General features: G+C 46.6%; 1 protein-coding gene across 3 annotated transcripts in view; it reads left to right on the forward strand.

Moving 5' to 3' along the window:
• MYLK (myosin light chain kinase) overlaps positions 1–24790 on the forward strand; it is a 356584-nt gene that overhangs the window by 112983 nt on the left and 218811 nt on the right. For all 3 annotated transcript variants that reach the window (XM_006259414.4, XM_059727477.1, XM_014599482.3), the window contains exon 2: positions 4904–5076. In XM_006259414.4, coding sequence (XP_006259476.3) covers positions 4904–5076 — 173 coding nt within the window. The remainder of the gene's footprint in view (positions 1–4903; positions 5077–24790) is intronic.

Genomic DNA, 24790 nt, shown 5'->3' on the forward strand with positions numbered 1-24790 from the left:
ATATTGTTTCTTTCGTAAAATGGAGGCATGAGTCATTCCAATCACGTTTAAAGAATTGGTTCTTGCAGTATTGTACTTGTAGTTCCATGCCCTTCCCTCTCTTCAATTGGTGCAGTCTTGAAGAGAACTGAGTTGATCAAATTATTCTGGGATTTGCTGCAATAAGGACTTTGTAAAGGCTGTAAAAAGTCTGGAAATCACAAAATGGGTGTCACTCACACAGTCGGTTTCTAACTAGTTTAGATGAGGTTTTAAGGGCAGGGATTGTACTGCTTTTCAAGAGTACCATGCAAGCCAGCTGTGCAGTATGAACAATGTAGATTATTAGGATAGGATTTGCAAAACCTCTGAAATGATTAAGGGCCTCAAGTCACATTATAAATTAGTAGGATGTGTAGTTTCTAAATCACTTAGCTAAGTATAGATATTCAAAAAGCCCAAGCCTGAATCAAGGCAGTCTTTGCCTGTTAGTTCAAACTGTGTAGATTGAACCGATTTGCAATTGATAGGCATTCACTTTTGATTCCAGAAATGCAGTCGCGTGCCTGCAGTAGCCCAGGCCAGAAACTGTGGGGTGCTAGAGCAACCTCTCCCTTCCCTTCGGCAGTGGCCAGAGGGCGGGATGGAGGCTGAAGGCTTGAGCTGGGGGGGCAGAGGGCATGGCCAGGCCCTGGCAAGCCAGCTGAATATAATTGGGGGGGTTAAACCCCCACCCTGACCTGCATGGTCCCCAGCTAGGGTGTGCCTGGATGGGGAAGGGGGAAACATCCCCTGTCAGGCTTTTCCCCTGCTCCCTGCTGGAGTTGGGGGGTTAGACCCCTACCTCGGGCCAGCATGCTGAGATGGATGGGAGGGGAGGGTGGTTTATACCCCCTCTCCCACTGGCACAGGACCCCAGCTGGGGTCTGCTTGTCAAGGACGCCACAGCCCCGCCTGGCTTTATTCCGCTTGCTGTTCCAGCAGCTGGCATGCTCAGGTGGAGGGAAGTGAGGAGGGTTTAAAAGCCCTCCACATGGGACCCCAACAGGGTCTCCCTGTCAGGGGTGCAGAAGTCCCACTTACCACTGGAGCAGAGTGGGTGGTGTGGCCAGATGCCAGCTCTGGGCCAAAATTTATGTCCTGTTAAAGGTTTGAACCAGTTTCTGATCACTTAAACTGGTTTATGTGTAATGTCTGTCCCTAGCCGTGGGAGCATTTGAAAATGCTAATCTTAATTGCTTTATGCAGAATAAAATGGAAGATGTTGAGAGAAGGATAGACTACTGCTGGTGTTCTGCTCCTTTTTTTAGACAAGGCTCGTGTGAAATCCCCTTGGACTCTAGGAGAGTCCTTTCAAGATTAGTTAACTTTTTGAAAGGCTCCAGCCCCTGGCGCTTGGCTCTTGCTCCCGGCCCCAGCCCCCCAGCTCCAGTCTCCGGCCCCCAGCTTCTTGGCTCAAGCTCCCGGCCCCAGCCTCCAGCCCCCAACTCCAGCCTCCTGCCCCAAGCCTCTTGGCCCCGGCCCCAGCCCCCAGCCCCCAGCCCCAGCCCCAGCCTCTTGGCTCCAGCCTCTGGCCCCCAGCCCCAGCCCCAGCCTCCACCCCATCCTCTGGCCCCCAGCCTTTCGGATCCAGCCCCCAGCCTCTTGGCTTCAGCCCCCAGTCTCTTGGCTCCAGCATCTGGCCCCCAGCCCCTGGCCTGCAGGCCCCAGCCTCTGGCCCCCAGCCCTCTTCGATAAGTGTCCCATGCTGGACCAAGGCGGCGTGCTTACGAACCGCTACTCGTTAGAGGAAAAATTGGGGTGTGTGTGTGAGAGAAAAATGATACACAATGCTGACTTTTTCCTTCATTTTAACAGATAAATAGTTGCCTAATATCACCCCTTCTCTATCTGATGGTATAAATTAATAATTCACCTCCTAGTGACAGTTTGGATTTGAAGAATGCATATGCCAGATTACTGAGACAAATACCTAGGAATTTTTTTTTGTTAGGAGCTGAAACAGTTTATTTGACCACCCTATATGTAGTGGTCAATGATTCAGCTTTCATGTTAATCATCCAATAACCCCAACCTTGACAAATGATTTTTTTTTTGGAAAGATTTCCCATTTGCAGCAGATATTTGCTTTAAAATATTTTGTGAGTTCCTCCCAGGGGAAAAGAAAAATCTGATGATAATTCCTGGTTTACCTTCCACTAACACAACAGACAGACAAGAGAGAAGCTCTCTTCCTTCAGCACGTGAGCCACTGAATGTCAATCCCACAACACTTCTGAATGCTGCAAAGCTGAACCGGCGTTGCCATGTGTACGATAAATAAAGTATTTGTACAATAATTTCAACCCTTGTGCGATGTACGCTAGACAATATTAAAAGTCTTCAAAATATACAGGAATGTTTTATGTAATTAAATTTGGGAGAAAAACAAACAAGTCATTCCACTGACAATCCGAACTGAACTAGCTTACTTGATTTTGTGATCTCACACCAGCTCTCACTCGCATTGAATTGGAATTTGACAGGGACTAAAGTGAGGGTGAGTAATATTTGCCACGTATCTTTAACTGGAGATTTACAGTGAGCAATATAAAATAACTGTATGATGATCACATAACTAAATCTCATTGTATAATAATACTAAGAGCTTTATTTTAAATGCTATATACGGTCTTAAATCAATAGAAAGTCAAATGTGCGTGCCTCATTTGTAAAGTCCAGGCGTGTACCTAATACGGTAAGTTGCAAAATAAAGTGCAGAAGATTTACAATACACGGACCTCAACCATAAAACAAACAGAAAAGCATAATCAGAGCCATAAATTCAGTTTAACCAGTTGGAGAAAGAGTTAAAAAAAAGTCGTAGTGGGCTGTGTCAAGTAGAGTAGGACAGGATGTGATGATAATGGCATAAAGCAACATGATATTATTTAAAAGAGAAGACGACTTATTTGCTTACTTTTTTTTCAGTGTAGGATAGTCTTTCAGAACAGATGGTAATTGGAGCTTCCAATACAATAATTTCATATTTAAGACCTGGCAACACTGAACCGAACAGACTCATCTGCTGGGAGTGACGGTAGGAAGGAGTGAGAGCCGCAGTAATGAGAAAAAGTCTAAATTGCTACGGACTCTATCCTGCTTGTGCTACAGCCATGTTTGAACCTTGTTCTTGCTAGTGGGATACAGCATGTATTTTCCCCCCCAAAGCATGGGATGAATTGGGAAGAACCCTATTTTAAATTGCCTTAGCAAGTGATGATCCAAATTCTTCCTTCTTTCCCACCCCTATCTTGAAGCAAGCTGTTGCAGAACTATTTATAGCACAGTTAATTCCTGTCTTCAGTAGCCAGGAAAACCATGTCAAATAGAGATGAGCAATGTCCAAATCACACTTCTGTCCAGATGACTCTTACCTGTTGGTGTTCTGAGTAGCTCCTAAGACATTGTAGCTGAAAGAGGGAGAGGAACATATTTATCTCATCTCTATTTTTTTTGTCCGCATCTGGTTTTGTGTGTTGGATTGTACTTTGCAGAGTCTCTCTCTTACTGTTTCCCCTGCACAGTTTAGTTACTTCCCTCTGTTTTTATAAATATTTCACACAGCAGCGGGGGACCTGAAAACCCGAAGTCAAGATAAAAGAAGAAAATGGGATTGTATAACTGAAAAAATTGGCAGAGGTCGATGCAATAATGGAAGCGCCACTTGTGTTCCTCAAATAACTAGCATCAACCTCATGCCTCTTTAAAGCTTGGCCAATAAGGCATACAACCAAAGGCAGCTTCTGTGTTGTATGTTCCTTTGCGAGGCTTGGGAGCGGTGTGGAAGCATGTGGAATTGTGATATCTGATACCAGAAACAAATCTAGAAATGCACAGTCCTGCTGTAAGGGGTAGGATACCAGATTATGATTTGGACACCTGAATAGTTCTGTGTTCTTCAGGAAGCTGATCAACTGTAGCCCTGGACAAGCTAACACCCCTTCTCTCGAACACACACACTCGGCCCAGTGCATCCTATTAATGTATATCGTCAGCATTGTGGGGCAGGAACTCCATTTCCCAATGGTGTGATGGGTTCTGGCATCAAGATGGGGCCCTGGCAATCCCAAGTACTGCTGAAATGCCAGTAACACCTGTTTGCTCAGTATGATTTCTGTTCTCTCCACAGTGGGCCAGTAGGAAAAGCACAGACGTAACAGAGTTGCTTTTGAAGTTACTGTCCATAAGGGGAACCTCTTAAAGAAGCCATTTCAGTAGCAGTTTTGCATGCAGGCCTCTAGCCTTTTGATCTTCTGGCTTTTCCTCCTGCCCAGGCTGCAGAAGGACTTTCAGAAAGCCAGAGACTTGGAATGCTTGCAAAGCAAGCATCCCCTGTGTCCCTACAGCGCTTTTCCTTTGGAGACGAAGAGGCATATATTTCTTTGGTATGAAAAATCAGACTTTCCACATTCACGTATGTAACTTAAATCCAAGGCAAACAGAGCTCACTCTATTTCAGAAGTACTTGTCCAACACTGGCTGTGCTTTTAAAACCTATTGATCTTCATGCAATCCAGGCCAAGGAAATTAAGAAGTCACGTTGTAAAAATATCCTCCTTAAGTGAGCTGTTGCAATTCTGTTAGGGTTGAGGGAGATGATTGTGTCAGCAAGACCCTGGACTGGGACCTGGATTGCATTCAAGGCTGTGCTGCTGACTATTTGTGTGACTTGGTCAAGTCACTTCATCTCTCTGGGCTTCAGCTCCCCATCTATAAAATGGGAAGAGTAATATTTGTCATCTTGTCACAGAGGCTGTTTATTATTATGTACAAATACAGCACCTAGTACAATCATGCCTGCACTTTAGTGTTTTACTATAACATAGATAATCAATAATAGCCGCTTATATTTTACCTCTGGTATCTCTTTCTCTCCTTAAAGCTCTGATCATGGGGGATGTAAAACTGGTGACATCAGCTCGAATCTCCAAAACCTCCCTGACTCTGGAGCCCTCGCCCCTCAGCCCCTCCGTCCCTACAGAAGCTCCTGCGTTCACTCTGCCTCCCAGGAACATCCGGGTGCAGCTGGGCAGCACAGCCAGGTTTGAGGGGAAGGTAAGAAATGCATAAGAAGTGGAGAAGGGGCTTTTTGTTTCATTGCTGCTAGTCTACTGCAGCTATCTGATGTGTCCTGCTGGCCTGAGAAACTTAAGAAACTGGTGAAATATGTTCTTGTCCTTTCTCATGGCACCCATGTTCATTTCTGCACCAATGGTGAGCCCTGCTCGGTGATACCAAATGTCGGGGGCTTTGTATATCAGGTCCCTCAGTGGAGGAGAAATGAACGTTGTGGAGTCTGGTTATGTTTCAAAGGCTCCTTGCTTTACTTACTCATGTATGCTAACACCAATATAAGCTGATCACACGTTTGCCAGGAAGTCCCTTTTTCCAGAAATCTCAGCTAAACCTTTCCTCATTTCCCAGGAGACAGCGCTGCTCAAGGAGTGGGAGCCCAAAGCACTGAACATCCATTCCTATTTCTTTGTTAGCCTTGCCTGCCCCAAAACTGCCTCTGCATAAAACCTCATGTGCCATCCAAAAGGTACAATGTAGCTTGTCTTCCTTAGAGTGAAAACTTTTCTCCTGTCTCCCACCACCTGCCTTGTCCTTTGCTGACAGCAGAAGAGTGAAACCAACCAGAATCTTCATTTTTTTTAAGTGATGTGAAGTGATCTGTGACAGAGGCAGGAATCAGGAACTTGCTGTAAGGTTTTAGAAAATTCATGACTTAAAAATTGACACTAACCTGAGGGGCAGTAGGGAGCATTGGATATTCTTTTCGCTTACTTTTTTTTCTATTAAAGTAGGTGGAAAATGGATCGTTTTCTGCATAAAACTTCAACCAAAATATTTCTTTGGAGAATATGAACTTTTTACTGCAAAACCAAAAACCAGGGAGGGGATTTTTTAGATTTCTTTTTGGCAAGAAGTCAAAGCTTTTCATAAAAAGCAGACCGTTTTTGTGTAAATATTTGTTTCAGCAGAAACTAATTTCCCATCAACTACTGTAAATGGAAGCTAGTTTATTTCTAAATTAAAAATTAAAAGTAAAGCTTGAGACTCCTTTGCTGTGCACAGAGCTGACCTATGGGAACCCCTGCTCTTTGTATGCTTCCCATGTGCTTCTGCTCCTTGTTAGAGATGACAGAATCTCTGGCTAGGGACAGACATTCAAAAAGCCCAAGCCTGAATTGGTTCAGTCTTTGCGGGTTAGTCTAAGCTGCAGAGATTGAACTGATTTGCAAGGTGATAGACCAGGTTTGTCCAACATATGGCCCGCAGGCTGCCATGCGGCCCGCCAAGCCGTTTTCTGAGGCCTGAGGTGCTGCAACAGGAAACAAAAGTAAACACTGTTTACTTTTGTTCCCACCCCTTGTCCCTCCCCCAGCCCCTCAGCAGGTTCCTAATGGCTGCTGAAGGGCTGGGGAAGGGACAAGGTTCCCACACGCACCACGTCAGCTTGACGTTACCGACGCGGTGTGTGTGGGAAGAGGAGTAGCTGTGTGCCACTCGGGGTGGGATGAGCCTGGTCAGAGCAGCAGGGGCTCAGCTGCACTTTCCCCTACCTGCGCCGGTCAGTCCCGAGCGACACACGGCTCCGCCACCGCTTCTGCTGGCTGGTGCCAACCCGGGTGGGTCCGGCCCATCCGGAGCAGCATGCGGCTGAAACCAGATTCCCACGTGCTGCTTTGGACGGAAGGAGGCTGGCCAGGTCGGCACCGGCCAGCAGAAGTGGCGGTGGAGCTGTCTGCCGCTCGTGACTGACCGGCACAGGTAGAGGGAAAACGCAGCTCAGCCCTTGCTGCTGCGGCCAGGCTTGTCCCATCCCAAGCAGCACAAGGCTCTGCCGCCACTTCTGCTGGCCAGTGCAGACCCGGCCGGGCTCCTCCTGTCTCCAGCAGCTCATGGGAGGCTGGCTTCAGCCGTGTGCTGCTCCGGATGGGACAGACCCAGCTGGGTCAGCACTGGCCAGGAAAAGTGGCATTCAGCTGAAGCTGGCTTCCCTCATGCTGCTGGCGATGGGAGGAGCCCGGCCGGGTCTGCACCGGCCAGCAGATTGGTATAACATGACAAGCCTATGGCTGGGAAGGGGTCAGGCTCCCTAGATCTGAGACCTGATGTAGGCTATGGCACAGAGACTCACTCTGGAACAACATGCTAATAAACTTGTGTCTGTACCTGTCAGGAACCCAAGTAGCAGGTGGTTGATACCTGGTAAGCTCATGTGAGTAAAGACTGCTTATTGCTTTCTGTGTGGCCTTCAAAATGTTTTTATCCTACTAAAATATGCCATACTTTGTGAGAGTCATTGCCTCTGTATGAGAAAGCAGAATCATAGCCACTGAACTAAATTCATGCCCCGTGGGAATAATCACAATTCAGCAAAATGGGCAGGAAGGAAAATCCAGAGTCCTAAGTGTGCACCCTAAAAGAGGCCATGAAAGAGTCAGAAGCACAACCTTAGAACCAGGACAACTGTCCGGTGACAGGAGTCCAGTAGGCATGATGGGAATCCTCTACTCTCATGAGATTTAGGAAAGCAGGAGGACATGAGAGCAACATGTAAGCAGAGACAGTGCAGGGCCTTGGAGCCATGTTAATAAGTGAGGACAACTGTGTTCTCACTCTGGTCAGTGACTAATTGTGGGTACATCTTCACTAGCTTCAAGCCACTCAAACCTGCTGCCAAAAAATAAGCCCTTCCTACCCACTTACACTTTACCTGCTCTGAACTGGAAATGAGGCAGTGAGGGCCCTTCTGGGGTGATCCAAGGACAGTAAAAGCAGATTACACACAGAGAGTGAGAGATGTTCCCAGAATGTCCTCACCAGCACATTTCTTCTGAAAAGCAGGGATATCCTGAGGTTCATTTAATGTTTGTAAAATGCTTGGAGAGCCCCACATAGATGCACTGCATAGAAATGCAAAATACATTTTGACTTATTTGGTTGGCACCTTGGGCTGAGATTTTCAAAACTGAGTCAAAACGCCAACCTTCATTAAAATGAATGGGATTTAGAGGGCTCCAAATCTCTTATGACAACTTTGTAACATGCCTATCTACCCCTTTTTGCAAATCTCAGCCATAGTTTGGAAGCTCAGCCAAAGGACGTAAGAGCATAAAAAGTCCCATGCTTGGTCAGCCCAATGGTCCATCTAGCTCGGTATCCTGTCCTGAACAGTGGCAGAAGTGGATGCTATAGAGGGAGAATTTTGAACTAGTTAGACCCATTTCATTGTCACTTCCTGCAACTTCATTGGTGTCAAGGTCATGTGACATCACTTCCTGATGTGATACCACTTCCTGTGAGGTCTTTGAATATGGCTTGCTGGCCCACTGGGTGATAAAAAGTTCATGATCTGGCCCCACATTCAAAAAGGTTGGACACCCCTGGGATAGACATTCACTTTTGATTCAGGAAATGGAGGCACATACCTGTAGTGGCTCAAGCTAGAAGCTGGGGGGTGTGAGAGCAGCCCTCCCTTCCCTTCCACAGTGAGGTTTAAATCCCCACCCTGGCTTGCACAGTCCTCAACCAGGGTGTAGCTGGAAGGGGTTGGGGAAGCAGCCCTCTCCAGGCTTTTCCACCCTCCTGCTTGCTGCTCAAGGGGTAGGGAGTATGACTGCTTGAGTGCAGCGCATGCATCTGTTGATGATACTGAGCTTTTCAATCTCCCTCTCCCTGCTTCTTCATAGTATCTGAAGCAAACTGAGAGGCACCGCATTCATTGCAAACCAGGTCATTTCTCACACCTCTCTCTGTCCCCTGTTGAACACTGACAGCAAGCCAGCAGCCAGCAGGGAGCTTATCAAAACACAAAGCTTATCAGCCCTTCAAGAAAACAAAATCTCTCTCTCATTAGTTCAAGCTCTTCTTAAACAGCTTTTTGCAAAGCATTTTTAAGGAAGAACAGAAGGGCATTACCAGCTGACTTTTGGTTAGTTCCTAAAAGCTCTAACTGGACACCATTCCATCTGCCTTTGTCAATGAAATTGGAGACACACACACACGTAGACACCTCTCAGCATTAGCTAGCATGGGGGTAGCATGACCATGACGAGATGCCAGCTGGCAGCTGGGGTCCGTGCCACTAGGGTCCATGCTGTGGAGGGGGGGGATCCCTGATTGAGCAGCGAGCAGTGAGGGGAGGGTGGGGCAGGGGAAGCCAGGAAGACGCTGCTGTCTCCCAGCTGCAGTCTCTACCTCCTCAGCCAGCCGGAGCTTTGTCTAGGGAGGAGAGGGGCAGGGCCCACCTTGCTCCCTGGAGCAGGCAGCCCAGCCCAGGGCTGCAAAGCATGCTGGGATGCTGGGGGACTCTGACTTAACTTAAACCAGGAAGGGGTCTGGGACAGAAATTCCCTAAACCAGTTTGACCTAAATCAGGTAAGTCTATTACTACATTCAACCAAGTTTACCTTAACCAGTTTTGGCCATTTTGAAACTGATTTATGTGCACTGAACTTATGTTCTGTTACAGGTTTAAACCAGTTTATGATCACTCAAACCATTTTATATGTAACTTCTGTCCCTAGCCTGTGGAACAAGGACTTTTCATTTTTTTTCTGCAGGCAACACTTAGGACAATGGCATCCTGTTCCTGATGTGGTGCTCAAAGCTCCACTGTAACTGCAAATAATTGTAAACTGAAATCAAGTTTAAAGCATGAGATGTGGCAAATGTTTTTCCCTGTTTGTGTTTTAAATCTTTATTCAGACATTTGCAACTTGGATTAGTTGCTGCCTCCAGGCCTTTATGGTTAGTCTACAGTTACTTCCAGTGGCGTGCAGTGACTCAGAAGTTGGAGGGCAGTTGCTATTTATCTGCAGGCTCTGGTCCTAATTATTGAATTAAAAAGAAAGGGGCAGGAGGCTGATGTTTATACTTTTTAGACCAAAGGGAATTCTTGACAATGGCATTCCTACCCCCAATCCAGCGCTGATTTCAGGATGAAATGCCGGCAGAATCAAATTTAAAGTTTTTTCTTTTATCTTATATAAAACAATCCAACCGGCAACGATAGGTGGACAGCCATAATGAAGGTCTATAATTTGCTACTCCAAAGAGCTGGTCTTTGAGTGAGCTCATAGCTGGGTACCAGTTTCTTGTACGTTTCAGATCCATTTCTGCTCCTGAGTTAGTACATGATGACATGACAGCTCAGCCAAAACCTTTTACCATTTCTGCCTCAACTTCCCTCTCTAAAATGGGAGCAGTGCCTATCTCATGCATATGCTGTGTAGATGAATTATTCCTATGGTGACAGAAAGTGCTTCCTGTCTACTAAGGAAAATTAAGACTGCAGCTTTCATTTATCAAAAGACTTGTGCAGTTCATGTAAAGAACCACATGCATCAAACATTATGTACTGGTATATCTCACAGTGTGCTAAATAAAGGGAGTATATTTGCAGCTACAACCCACTGCAGTTCAAGTATTTCCCAGGCATGGAGAGCCTTTGCTCCATGTTTTTTCCTCACTGCTACCTTTGGTCTTGGGGAACCTTAGTATGTTCTCATAGCTTACACAGCTGGGAGGAAGTGTGTGGTACAGCTGTAGCATAAAACAGCTAGCCATAATCATTGTACATCAGTTCCAAGTTTCCTGGAATCCAAGCTAGTCAAAGGCTGAGCTATGAGTTCTCTTTTTTTTTTTTTTGATCTACACAATAATGGAGAGGCAAAAGTAACAGAGCACAACATTGTCTCTTTAGTATCGTGCGCAAAGAAGCTGAACTTTACATAAAGCAAGGATTTAATTGGCTAAAAATTAAATTAGCATGTTCCCATCTGGACAACCCACTGTTTAGAACATGCTGTGGTTGGAGGCCTTAATATGTGGTTCAGTCTTGCCATTGTTTATAACTAATGGGGTCAGATAGGGGCATGGGTGACTGGCCCCTCCTGAGTTTGGGGGGCCACTAGGTGGCCAACGGGAGGGACGGAGGCAGTCCCCCAGCAGCCACTCTCCAACCTGGGGGGTGGTTCCCCAACAGCTGATAGCCGAGCCAGCGGAGAAACTTGAAGTGCGCTTCCAGTTTCACATTGGCGCTTCCAGGGGGTGCACGGCTGATCTCGGGGAGTGCACATTCACCTGTGTGCACCCCGTACGCACCCTGTACGTGTTGCCAATGGATAGGGGTGTCTGATAGATGTCTTGCCTGTGGTTCTAGTCCTCTGCTGTTGGAACCTTGCAGCTGTGAAGAGCTCTGTCATTATGCTGTTTCTTAATAAAAGCAATAGTTGTGAGAGAGCAATGTGCACCCTTCATGCCATATGCATGTCTCACCAAGTGGTTTACCGTGCTCTCGCTCTTTCTGTTCCTTTGACATTCTGGAGGCTCCCTGGGACAGTCTTTGTTAAGATACAGTGATAATGGTAGCTACTGAACGTTCTTCAGTTTTTTTTACCCAAGGAGAAATAGACTACAGATGTTGTAATGGATTGTTACTAATACTCTGCTTCATCACACAATATAAATATTAAACTAGACCTTATCTAAAAAAGAAATTAGAAAAAAGGCTAGACAGAAGATTTTCTTCAAAGATCTTCTCTGCACTTGAATTTATCTTATCAGACAGAACAAACATTTTGAGACTCCAAGACAGGATATAAAGTTGATATAGTGATGATCTCGTAGGCTCATTAAGAGAGAGGCCCAGCATCAAACTCTTTTTTTATTTTTCTTGCATGTGTTTTGAAGTGCAACACTGAGCTAAGTAAGTTGAAACAAAAGTTAGAAATGAAGAAAAGCACAAAAGCCGAAGGAAGGAAATTGCCCAGAGATCTGGGAGATATGAAGCAGAAGGAAACTGAGGTTGTCCTTGAAAAGGAGTTGATTTGGGGGGATTTTCTTCCTCAAAATATGTTCAACAAAACTTTTGAAAGTTCCTATAGATGTGAATATAAGTCCCAGTTTTTCATGCATTATGGTAGAATAGTGATTGCCCTGAGCTCTTTGCTTTCATGTATACAAATACATACAATTTTGGCTTCTTCCCCCCAAAAAAACAACTAATAGAAGAAAATAAAGTCACAAGGGTGAGATTTCAGCTGTCAGCCTAGCTGATATGTTGTTAATCATTGGAATAGCTTGTCTAGGGAAGAAGGAAATTCATCATCACTTGACAGCATTAAATTGAGAATGCATGCATTTCTGAAGGACATGCTGCAGTTCATCTATAAGTTACTGGGTTTCATAATGTTCAGCTGTACAGCAGTGAAGAACAATTCCCTTCACTATAGAAATTACTGGGTGGAGTGTTATGGCCTGTGTTGTACAGAAGGTCAAAGAAGTCCCTTCTGGTCTTAAATTCTAAATGTCTCTAAATTGCCAGACGTAGCAGTGTCTGTGTGTCCTTGATTAAAACCTGGTAAATTCAGAGCCCAGGTAGGACCCCATGTCATCTGCTTTCCCCATATGTGGCTTTGGCTTCCACTTCTTGATCTAATTTGAATGACCCTGAGTGTTACTTTATGAGGTTGTACAGGCCATTTTTCTAACAAATTTGAGAGCTAGTTACAACAATTCATCACCAAAAGCAAATGAACTTTGTGTAGAGGTGCACCGATACATCAGTCCATATCATATCGGCACTGATAAAAGGAAAATTGGCATTATCAGCAATCGGCTTTTTTTAGCTGATGTAGCTGATAATGTTGCCGATAAATGCCGTGGGCATGAGTGCAGCTGCAGCATGCACACAGCCAGCCTGGCAGCTCGCAGAGCAGTGTCCAGCTGGTCAGTCAGTTGGCGGGAAGAGGCGGGGAGAGGGAAGGGGCGTAGTGGGGAGCAGATGGAGGCCCCTGCAGTGAGGGAGGGAGTGGGGCTGAGGCATTCTCTGGCTGCCCAGCTGGGAAGGGAGCATGGATTGGAACCGCAAGAGGCTCATCCAGGGCGTGTGGGGCGGCTCCCACTTCTGCGTGCACCCTTGGGGGAGGCATGGAGGGCATGTGCCCCCCACATATGTGTGTGGGGCGAGAGGGGGCTGCCACTACCCCAGTCCCTCCCTCACTGCAGGGGCCTTGATCTGCCCCCTCCCACACCTCTTTCCTCCCCCTGCCGCTTCCCCCGCCAACAGGCTTACCAGCCAGACACTGCTCTCCAAGCTGCTGGGCTGCATATTGGCAGTCGGTTCAGTATTGCCCAGTATGGCTCGTTAATAATCAGCCATCGGTATCAGCTCCAAAAAATCTTTATCAGTGCACCCCTAGCTTTGTGCCCTCTTTCTAGTTAAGAATTCTTTTCTATTAAAAAAACTAAACTCTCATGTGCTATAGTAATGATTGAAAGCACTAGTATAAGAAGCATTACTATTTATAGTGTAATACATCCTTTCCATCCCAACTCTTTACACACAAACTCTATATTCCTGTGAGATTGCTGAATAGGCATTCATGTTAGGATAGGCCAGCAGCACTGTGATGCTTCACGTTGGGTTTCGCTGGTTCACCAACATGGTTTCTTTGTGATGAATGTCTTTACGGTGCCCAGGCAGAGTTCTGATGAGGAGCCCTACTTGCCTGTCTGCAGTTTCACAACCCTCCCTTTTTATCCTCTCACCTCACATGGTCCCACAAGGGCCTGCCTTGGTGGGCTGCTAGGGACTGCATGTCTTTCAAATGGTCTATGGTTCTAGGATAGCCCGCTGCGGACTCAGAGCTCTATGCCTTTTTTGGAGAATTTTGAAATGCTTTAGAATGAACAGGGGCAAAAATCAGATTTCCAGTCGTGACAATTCTCCACAGAAACAGGACATCTGTCTTTGTGTAGCACTGGTACTCCCATTCCCATCTTAACTAGCAAGAAAGCTCAGGGCTTGTCATCACAGCAGAGCAGACTTGGATGCTGCCCTAATCCCAGTGCCATCCATGCGCTCATCCTGAGCAGTGCTTTCAATCCAACCTACGTGGTCCATTCTCAGGTACATGCTAAAGTTCACATACTGCTTTCATGTGGGTAGATATCCCCACCTTCTGTGCAATGGCAACCCAGACCTAGTCCCATCAGTGAAGACGGCCTCTGGTGTCTCCCTACAGTTCCCTCTTTGTTTCCAGAAGGACAGCCATCTTCTCCCAACTCAGAAAGAAAGAATCAGAGCAGAACACAGAGAATTATAGGATGTGCCCCAAAAAGTCTTAGTGACACATGCAAGTGAATGCAACACTGGCAAGGAGCATCGCCCACATTCACTCTGCAGCTCTCAAGCACAGAGAGATTAAGTGGCTTTCTGGGCTCCTACACCAAGCAAATGGCAGAGCCAAGAATAGAATCCAAGAATCTTTTCTCTAGCCCCCAAACCACAGTGCCTTGATCTTTCCCTCTCTATTTCAGGCTGAGGGATTTGGGACCATTACAGTAGAATGCAGCAGCATTTTTTTAAACAAAGGTTGCCCACAAAAAATTTGGCTGCTAACTATATGATTTACAAAGCTTGCAGCCCATTCCCAATTTAGCTTCATCAGAATAAGATCAGGCCTATTAAATTAAAAAAGAATAAAGAATGTGTCTTGATCATTACACAACATCCAGTGATGTTTCCACAATGCAAAAGGAGCCATTAGCATTAAAAACTGTCAATTTACAACCCATGAAAAGCAGCGTTCCCTTATTCAGGGTAGTATTAAACTCTGCACCTGCTGCAGCAAACAGTTAATGAAATATGGCTCAACTGCATTTATCTCTCCATAAAGGGCGGTATTATCGGTCATTAATTTTATGACCCTGGAGGAGTATTTGTGCTGTAGCTCTGCCTGAGAAGAGTAACCAAATGTCATGCACCAGGGCACAGGCAGGTTGCCTTGGGGGTCAGGAAGGAATGTTTCTCCTTGGATAAAGTGTTGCACAATAGGTCTAGTGCATTATGAGTTAGTTTTGTCCTTTCCAAAAATTGTGCTGTATGGGCCACTGACAGAACCAGAATATCAGACTACTAAATCTTTCTGGTATTGTAAACTTGTTCTTAAACAAGGCAGAGGCTTACATTTTTTGTGAATCAAATCGTATGTGGACTATTGAGTACATAATGCCATATTTATTGTGTGCTAGGCAGTTACCTCCTCTTTTGTTCCCCCCCTCCCCTCAACTAATGCAGCTGCAGTTTGGTGGTTAATTTTGAATGGCACCAGTTGCCAGTTCAGGTGCAACCTGTTTCTAATATCTTTTTTGGCCTTTTTCTTCCCTACTTCTGCTGCAGCCCCACCTGCACCTTTGGACTGAGGAAGCAGAGTACAGTGACTTAATGCGCTGTTATTTGAGGTAGGCAAGGGCCTGCTTGTTGGCACTGACAGAAGTAGGAGAGTTGCTCATTAAAACCAGAAGGGGAAATAGAAGGAGAGACAGGGAATCCTCATGATTATACAATTTATTCAAGGTAGAGCTAAGAAAATGTTGAACAGAGCACTGGGAGGTGCAGGCAAGGGGGATAACAGGTATAGCAGAGTGTTCCCTGATAACACCAGTAGATCCTTATTGTATTTGTCAGCTTTAGAGTTGGATTGAACCCTAGCAAATTCACTTCATCTTGGCCACCAGTCATTTCAGGGTAAAAACCAAAAATCCTCTCCCATTTGTTATGGATTTGGAGCACCAGTGCTCTGTTCCATTGCCAACCACCAGCATATGCCCGCCCTCCAAAAGCCTGCCTTAATTATACCATATGCCTATACCAAAATGTCAGATGAGAGAGTCTGAAACAAAGACTGGCAGGATGATAGAGGATGTGGCATGAAGCCTACTTGCTGGAATGGGAATCTTGCTGTAGCCAAACGCACTGGCAGCTGACTCCATTGTTCCTGCAATGCTTTTGGCTCTCCAGTTTTATAGACGTGATTCTTCGTTGGCTGCTGAACCCTTTGGAGGGGGGGTATCTGGGGTGATCTATCCCATGGGAGACTAGGAGAAAGCAGTGAAGTCTCTAAAGCCACCAGCCTTCCATCTCATGCTATTTGGTGCCTTGTGTGCAAAACAAAGATATACAATTTGACTGGTCCTTAAGGCAGTGTTTCAATAAACAGGACTTTAAAAATGATTTTTCAGGGGTGGGACCTCTTTACTGACTCTTCAATGTTTCATAAGTTTGAGAGAGTCTCTTCCTGTTTTGAGCCACCTTTTATGTACATTCATACCAATATTGTGTTAGCTTAAGTCTTAAAGGCTTCACGTGCAGGGCCTTTGGACTTTTTAATGTGCTTCCAATTATTTCAGACTCTGCCGTTGGGATGAAAACAATCAGAAGCATGTAGGAAACTAGACAAAAAAAATTCTAGGAGACTTAATCAGCATCACCCTATCATAAGTTCACGAACGCTTTTCTGATCCTGGACACCCAATTCAAAAATCTTTTTTGTTATCTCTGTTTCTGTGATTTATTGTCCTAAATTTTGATGCTACTCCTGGTAAGGAAGTGAAAGGCTTTTTGTTGTTAAAATTTTGAAGGTTGCAGGATTCCTGAGTGGGGATTTCTGGATTTGTCATTGTTAATGCAGTGTCTAACAGGAATTCAGATGGAAGCTTGCTGGCTTATATTTGGAATGGTCCTAAAGGGAAGGAGATATAAAATCTAAATAGTGTGGTACGAATGCAGCGGGTATGAACTGGTGTTAGTTATTGTACTGCAAGGACCTTCGTGTTCCAATATTTCTGATACCTGTTGGATTGTGCATCTGTTACAGCTATAGATGGAAAAGAGGGTGATGAATAATAAATTAAGGATCTGCAAAGATTATCAGAGTCCCAGTCTCTGGTGGAGAAAAAGGGTGGAGATTTAACATATTATGCAGTGTCTCATTCTTTTTTCAATAGTAGCAAAATGGGACCAGGAAGTAATTAAAAACAGTAATACTAAAAACAGGGGGAAAGGGGAAAACGCCATAAAAGAAATGAATGGAATCCTAACTCTGTCCATAAACAAAAGAATAAGCAGCTTGTCTTAAATATCTGAAAGGAAGAAATAACAAGTTGGTAGATACAAGACAAAATAGTCAATATGTTTTTTTTTAACTTGTCCCATGATGGCTAATCCCTAATCTCTGAAATTCCTACCAAATCCTATTAAAGTTTCCAATTCTGCCTTTAATTTGAAAAATATCATTTTGTCCTTTCCAGCGCAGCTTCCATTGCAGAAGTCTTTGTTGTGGCAGATTCCATTGGCAAAAAACGTCATTATACAGCACTGGGCTTTCTCCTTAAAATAAATGTTCTTAGTCATATACAAAGCATGACTGCGGCCTATAATTATGACTTCCAGAAATTGCTTGTATCAGGGAGACATGCAGTTGGTTCTCTGAAGAAATAATAGAAATAACCACTCCCCCCCATCCAAGAACTAGAACAGCATAATCCATTAATTTAATACTTGCACTGCTAGAGGAAAAAGCCCTCCCCCCCCCCCCCCCGGTCCCCCTCTCCCCCCAAAAAATCACTCTCTTGTGTTGAAAAACTTTGATTAGATCTCTTTAACTGGTCCAAAATAGAAAGGATCTATATTTGACATAACATTTTGCCTTGTCCTTATTACTAATCTGACACCATCCCTGCTGCCTTAATGGAATCCCTCCAACTTTCCATTCCAGCAGGGTCCTGGCCCCCAGTATCCATAGCTGCAAGACTCTGGGTTCCTGTGCTGCTGGGACCCAGAGTCAGCTGAGGCTGAGAGACCCTTCAGTTGGGCATGGCATGGTGCCCCCCTCGGCTAGACACGGTGCAACCCTGTTGTTGGGAGCCCAGTCACCTGAGAGGGCTCCCAGCTGCAGGGAAGACCCTGCTATATGTGCAAATGAAAGCTCGACAGTAACCAGTTATAAAGTTAGTATGCCTTTTTGAGCTCTAACTTTATAACTGGTTAGAGCTTTTTATGGCATGAAAGCAACTTTGCACATGTAAGTAACTGTGCAATTAATCAGTTAATTGTACAATACCTGTTGGGGTGCACCGATAAAGATTTTTTTGACCAATACCAATAACTGATTATTAATCAGCCATATTGACCATTACTGCTCCAATACATGATATGCAGCCTGGCACCGTGGTGAGCAGCTCCCTGCCAGTAAGTCTGTGGGGCAAAAGGGGTGGCAGGGGGCTGGGGGGAGAGAAGGGGCGGGGGGGCGGATCAACGCCCCCAGAGTGAGGGAGGGAGTGGGGCAGGGACAAGGGCAGGTGCTTCCCAGCTAGGGCAGTGAATGCAACTCCTCCAGGAGTGGGGCAGAGCTGTGGGAAGCTTGTCCGGGGACTGCAGAGGGATGGGGGTGGGCAGCTCCCTGATCCTGCATGCACCTCAAGGGGAGGCATGGGGGGAATGTGCTGTCTTGGATCTGTGCACAGGGCAAGGGTAGGCTGCCTGCTGCAGGCTCAGGGCCAGGGGTTGTGCCAGCCTCTTCCCAGCAGGGGGGGCTGGGCCGGGGCTGCACTTGGGGCAGGTGGGGTTAGGATGGGTAGCAGTAGCACTGGGAGGGGTGGCTACAGGTGGGCTATGACAAATATTGGGGTGGCCATAGTCCACCCCAGAGCCATCCCATCCCACCACTGCCACTGCCTGCCCCACCCTGAGCACAGCCACAGCCCAGCCCCCACCACCATCCTGGCTCCCCTGCCCTCACCCCACACACGGATTCAGGAGGGCACATTCCCTGCCATGACTCCCTTGGAGGTGTATGGAACAGCAGGGAGCCACCCACCCCCATGCCGCCTAGATGAGCTGCCCATGGCTCTGCCCTACTCTCACTGGGGTTGCATTCATCACCCTGGCTGGGCAGCTCCTGCCCCTGCCCTACTCCTTCCTTCACCTTGGGGGACCTCGATCTGCCCCCCATGCCCCTTCCCTGCCACAGACTTACCAGCCGTATGCTGCTCTCCATGCTGCTGGGCTGTGCTCCTGGCCACGCACATGCTGTGGCTGCACACATGCACGTGGCATTTATTGGTGACATTATCAGCTGCACCGGCCAAAAAAATGCGATTGCCAATACTGTTAATTTTCCTGTATTGGTGCCGGTCCAATATGCGACTGGTATATTGGTGCACCTCTGAAACCTGTAACATCTAGAGGGGGCTTTATTCACCTTTCTCCTCCATAACAAAAGTATAAACATGGCGTAAGTGCCCTTCTAGAGTTACAGACATATGTAACACTTGAACAGTTCCCAAATGTCACTGACTGGGAATCGGTTCACAACTGAGTAAAGTGCTGTGGCTCTGATACCAGGACAGGTGTTGGGGAAGGCGGAGTGGGGAGCTGGAGTGCTTGCACTCATGCTTTGGGAGTCCCAGGGGTGGGTGACCTATGAGTGGGGCTTTCCCTTGCTTCCTAAACATGAGCTGAAAAAACTTTGATATCCTGCCAGTAGCTTAAGTCTGCAGTGTGCTAGTCAGCCTTGGAGTGACTTGGAGAGTGCTTGGACCCATGTATTTTGGTTCCCAGGGGTGGGGGAGCATGATGAGGGGCTACAGTCAAGTGGGGAGTGAGTTCACAGCTGGCTATTAGAAAGATAGCTTTCAGTGGGCAAGCAGTGCAAGGAAGCTCATTGATTAAAAAGTGCCAACGAAAGAGGAAAAAAGGGACAGTAGAGTTCTGGCTGTACACCAGAATGACAAGTCGTGACTGTGTTTGTCTACCTCTGGTGGTGTGAACACAGTGCAGTGTGGGATACCTGAAGGTCTGGACCACACCCGTGTCACAGAACAGTTGGTATCCACACATAACGCTGAACTGGTTCATGGTGAACTGGTTCAAAACAGTACTAGTTTTCTAGGAATACTTTTGAACAATGCTTGTAGGTCTTTTCACATCAGGTTTAAACAGCATGTAAACTGTTTTAAGTGTTACATGTGTCCATGCCAGGTTGACTGATATGACCAACAGAGTTTAGAGTGGATTTTCAGTGGTGCACAGCATGTCATACCCAATAGAGGACATAATTCTGTTTTCCTGTACATTTGGCTTGCCATAAGGTAGAGCTGGATAAGATTTTTACCTGCCCTGAGTTAGAGCAAATTGTACTTCTTGATTATGCTATTTGGGTTTTTTCCAGCTAGGAAAAGAAAGTAGCCATTACAAACGCAGTGAACTATTGGCATTCTGAATCTCTGCAGAAGGCCACATATGGAGAATGTTTATAATCCAAACACATCATTACTCATTGCCATTTTGTTTGGGCCTTGCTCGCTTTGGCACAAGAGATGCTTCAAAATTGAGCTTTCGGCTCTGGACACGTTGCTTGGCTTCATCCATGCATTGATATAGTGTGAGTTTTGAAAACCTGCCGGGCAAAACAAAGCCTCTTACATTTTTGACTTGGGACGTCTGTTGGGATGTGAAGAGCATATATTGCATATGAGATAAAGTATGTTGTGAATGATAAAGAGCTCATCCCATCTGCAAGGGGCACCAGGTTGCCTTTCCAGCACCGAGCCTAGATGCTGTCCAAGACCATACAGGTGCCTATAACAAATACGTAGGATATGATGATTCTGCATGGAGTACTGCTGCCTGGGATGAGTGTGCGATGTGCTTCTGCTGTGGCTCTGTGTATCCTACTGGACAATCTGGCTAAAGTTCATTGTCTCAGTTTACTCTTGGATTTCATCCAATACCTATGTCAAAATGTTGCACCTGTAATCATTGAGCTGTTACAGGGCTGCAGCATGTATTGCCACACTCCTATGTGACTCACTGTGATTGTAGGCTCTGCTGGATGGAGCCTACCTTTGTCCTTGATGTTCTTGGAAGGGTTGTGCAGTATGATATGCACACCAGTGTTACAATATGGCGAAAGGGGGAAGGCTTTTCTTTCTTCCTTCCCTTTTAGCTGTTTGATTTTTGCATTTATTTATAATTGCTACTGTAATAGACTCCTATGTTACTGCTGTATGTTGTAAAACAAAGATAACCCAGCCTGGGTATTGCAGACCAGAGGAACCAGTGTACAGAGAAACTGGGCAGCATGATACAAGGCTTGCTCACCTATGAGAGACTATCAGCACATGCCCGTTGCTACATCCCATCTTTTTCAGGAGGTTTGGGTAAGGCATGCTTCACCACAGCCCTCCCTAGCAGTAGCATAACTAGGGGTGGGTGAGCAGGCCATGAGTACCAGGTGCTGCCTGAGAAGGGGGGAAGACAGGTGCCAGAAAGTAGCCAGGGTGTTGCCTCATCTTTCCGCTCCCATCCCTCCCCCAACCCTGCACCTTCCATGCAGCAGCCCAGGGAGTTGGGCACAAGACAGGTGAGGAGGGCAGAGCATCAACCCTGAGGTTTACATCCAAAGGAAGCTACTGCTGTGGGGAGAGGTGTCAGTCGATGCTGTCACCTCCTTTTTTTGCAACTGAATTTTGGCTTTTAAATTGCCACTCAACAGTCATTTTAGCAGCTGCTTCTGCATCAAGCCCAGCAGTAGTGGCTTGCCCCATTCTGCCTTTGCTGCCCACTGCCCCCGCGCCGTGCGCCATCACTCCCAAGGTACAGAACTGCCCAGTTATCCCTAGTATGATCCTGAGGCGCTTCAGCTGTGCCCTCTGCCACCTTCCTTACCAAACAGCACTTCATCAGTGGGCTGCTTGGAGAGAAGATCCTACTCCCCGGAGGATTTGAATGGCACCTTTTGAGACGAAGAACACTGGCCTCCCACCTGCCCCGTTTCCGCAGAAGGGCATGTGGAGAAAGAAAGAGCTATGCTGCTTTTGAGAGCAGCATTTGCAGTGGGGCATAAAATGAGTCTGGTCCCGTTCCAGAGAGGGAGAGAAAAACAAAAACCTGTTTTGATTTAAGGGGAAAAAAATATTCCAGGTGTGCCAGACACCTGAAACTTGCCCATCTTTTGACTGCTGTCATTAAGAGCTATGTAATCTATGGGAAGGCAAACAAGTTTCGGGCTGGAGCAACTTTTGCATCTGGAGACTTGCTCTGCTGTATCCTAAAGTGTTCAGCCCATACTGAATTCTCCAAAAGGTATTGATCTGCTTCCAGTTAGTCAGGAAAGCTGCTTTATGGCACTTAGAATTAAGGGTAGGGTTTAATTAAAAACTGGAAGGGGTTTTGAGACTGTTGCTAGATCCTTAGGGCAAGTCAGATGGATGATTGGGGTGCTTTGAGTAACATGAGCTTCCCAGTTCCACTTACAGAAGATACAAAGAATAACTTACTCTGGAAGTTTGACTCCAGACTAGGGATAAAAATCATTGCTGTGAAGCTGCTATGCCATGCTGACGATGAGGGGCCAGCCTGCAGTCCTTAGGGCCATTACTACTCTGAGCATCTCACAGTTAATATGTATTTATCTTCTTAACATCCCTGTGAAGTAGGGAGTGCTAAGATCCCTATTCCAGAAGGAGACTAAGGTCCTACCCCACAAAAAGAGTCAGACATTTAGAATGAGTCTGAGGTGCAGTTTAGGCACTGGATCCAGAAGTGTGATTCTCAAAACCTGTGCCTAGGACTTCAAGTCCATAACTACCTAAGTATTTTGTCATTGAAGTTCCTTCAGTGCCTAGAGCCCTACATCTGTGAATACCCAGAACTGCCTTCTTTTTCCTTGCCATGTAAAGCGCCATCAGGATTCAGAAACCAGGCATTTCTCCTGTGAGGTCCAATCAGGTAGCTGTGTGCTAAGTTTTCCCTAACAGACATGTAGAGGGATGGACCCTGTGCAAAAGAGAACAGGCACGGGCAGGTTCATTAAATGGCCAGAGGAGGAGGGAAGTGGCAGCCTTGTGCCCTCATACAATAGTTCTCTAATCAGGGCTGTGGAAGACCCGAGCGGGGGATCTGAATTAACTTCTTGCCATCCTCAGGCTGACAAGTTTCAAAGTCACCTTTTAAACCGTCCATATGCTCCTGCCTGCCTATTCAAGGGGGCACGGGACCTAATAATGCCAGGTAGAAGACATAATGCCATTACTATCTTACATTTTAAATGATGGAAGTTTTCTGAGGAATGGCTATGGTTATGATTGGTTTAAATAAGTTCTATTTCAAAAGTCACCCATTTCTGCTCATTTAATTTGTTCCTATAAATTTCCAAACTTCTAATAGGGCTACACAAAAAAATGAACTGCTTCTTTGCCTTGGTATGTTCCTGATCCTCCATGCAACTCATAGCAGGTGACATAATAGTCTGAGATCTACTTAGATATCATACTGCCTATCAAATGATGTAGGAAACAGCTCTTAAAACTTTTAGGGGGTACTTGTGTCTGACTGTTTTTATATTCAGATTGTGAACAGTTGCTTATTTAGGTACTTGGGAAAACATCCTACCCATCAGTCCAGAGGCTGTTGTGGGGTGGAGAATGCTGTCCATCTGTCCTATTGAAGCTAGGATATGTTGCAGAAACAGAATTCAAGATTTGCTGGACCGGAGAGAGGGGACAAGAGTCAGCAGGGTTGAACCCTGGGAGGGAGGGAGGGCAGCCCTGGGCTGTTTCATGTTGGAGAAGTGTTTCTCTGCTTGACCCGGTGGCAGTTGGACAATGGCACAGTGTCAGCAGAGGGGGTTGAGAGTGCTCCACCCCAGAAGAGCATCTAGACCTGGTAGTTAGGGCATGTCCAGGGTGGTGGGTGATGTGGGTTGAAACCGTCTCGGGAGGGATGAGGTCCAGACCAGAATCCCATGCCCTGGAAGAATGCCTTAACCTCAGAACTACTGTATGAAGGGAGAGGAGTTGGCACCAGCACTTCCTTTCCTCCTGTTGTGCTTGCAGAGAAAGGAATGACTCATTTTCTTCTCTTTTTGCAAGGACTGGCTCAGGTGCCTCACACTGGGAGTGGGTCCTAGGCTGTGAATCCCTGGACAGGGGTGTGGGGCTTAAGAGAATCTGACCTGAGGATGAGACGGTCTTGAGATGCTCCCCATCTGCTCTGCAGGACCTAGCTCCCAAGCCAGCCACAGCATAGCTGCTCTGAGCTAAGTACAGACGGTCAAAACCACCTGGCAGAAGCGCTCTAACTGATTGCGCTTTGCTCAAAGCGCTGTAAGTTAGAGAGGTAGCCAGCCGAGCAGACATTCGCTGTGCTGGCCGCTGAGGGTGCTCCTGCATGCTAGAGCAGTCCGTCTCCCCAGCCCTGCCCAGCAGCTGGGGGGCAGAGGGGACGAATGGAGCTCTCCCCACTATGAGGGCCCCCCACAACTTGGTGGCTGGGGTCGGGGGGCAGCATGGGCTGGATCCGCATGGCGGGGAGGGCTCCCCCCACCCTGCCAGCCTCTGGATGCAGTGCAGCCCAGCCAGAGCTGCTGCGGGGACACAGATCCTGGAGCCATTCCTTCATAGCCTCCTCCCCGTCCCCCAACCAAGCAGTGGTATACCGCAGCCCAGCCGGGGCAGCTGCTGGGAGAGGGACCCCAGACTCCTTCCCCCACAGCCCCCCACCTTCTCTGCTGGGCTGCCAGGGTGGCTACAGGCACAGAAACCCCCGGGTTGCACGTGGGGCTGGGATCAGAAGCTGTCGCTGACTCGGGTCAGTGACAGCCGAGGGGGCAGGGCTGGCCAGGTGCTCAGGCAAAGCACAGGAGCTCTGCCTGAGGCTAGAGCACAGCTCTGTGCAATGCCACCTGGGATGGCAGCAATCACACTCTAAATTAACCCTTGATGGGATCTGGCACAGACATTTGATAAAGTGCTCTAACAGAAAGCACTTTAGGTTAGTACACATCCTTCCAGGGTTAATTTAGAGCAGGACCTACCATTTTTAAAGTGTTTTATGTGCCATGAATGTCTGTTATGTTATGGGTGTAAAGCACTTTCTGCGCATTTAAAGCACATTAAGTGTAAAACCTGT

The sequence above is a fragment of the Alligator mississippiensis genome, chromosome 4, assembly GCF_030867095.1.
Source record: "Alligator mississippiensis isolate rAllMis1 chromosome 4, rAllMis1, whole genome shotgun sequence".
NCBI lineage: Eukaryota > Metazoa > Chordata > Crocodylia > Alligatoridae > Alligator > Alligator mississippiensis.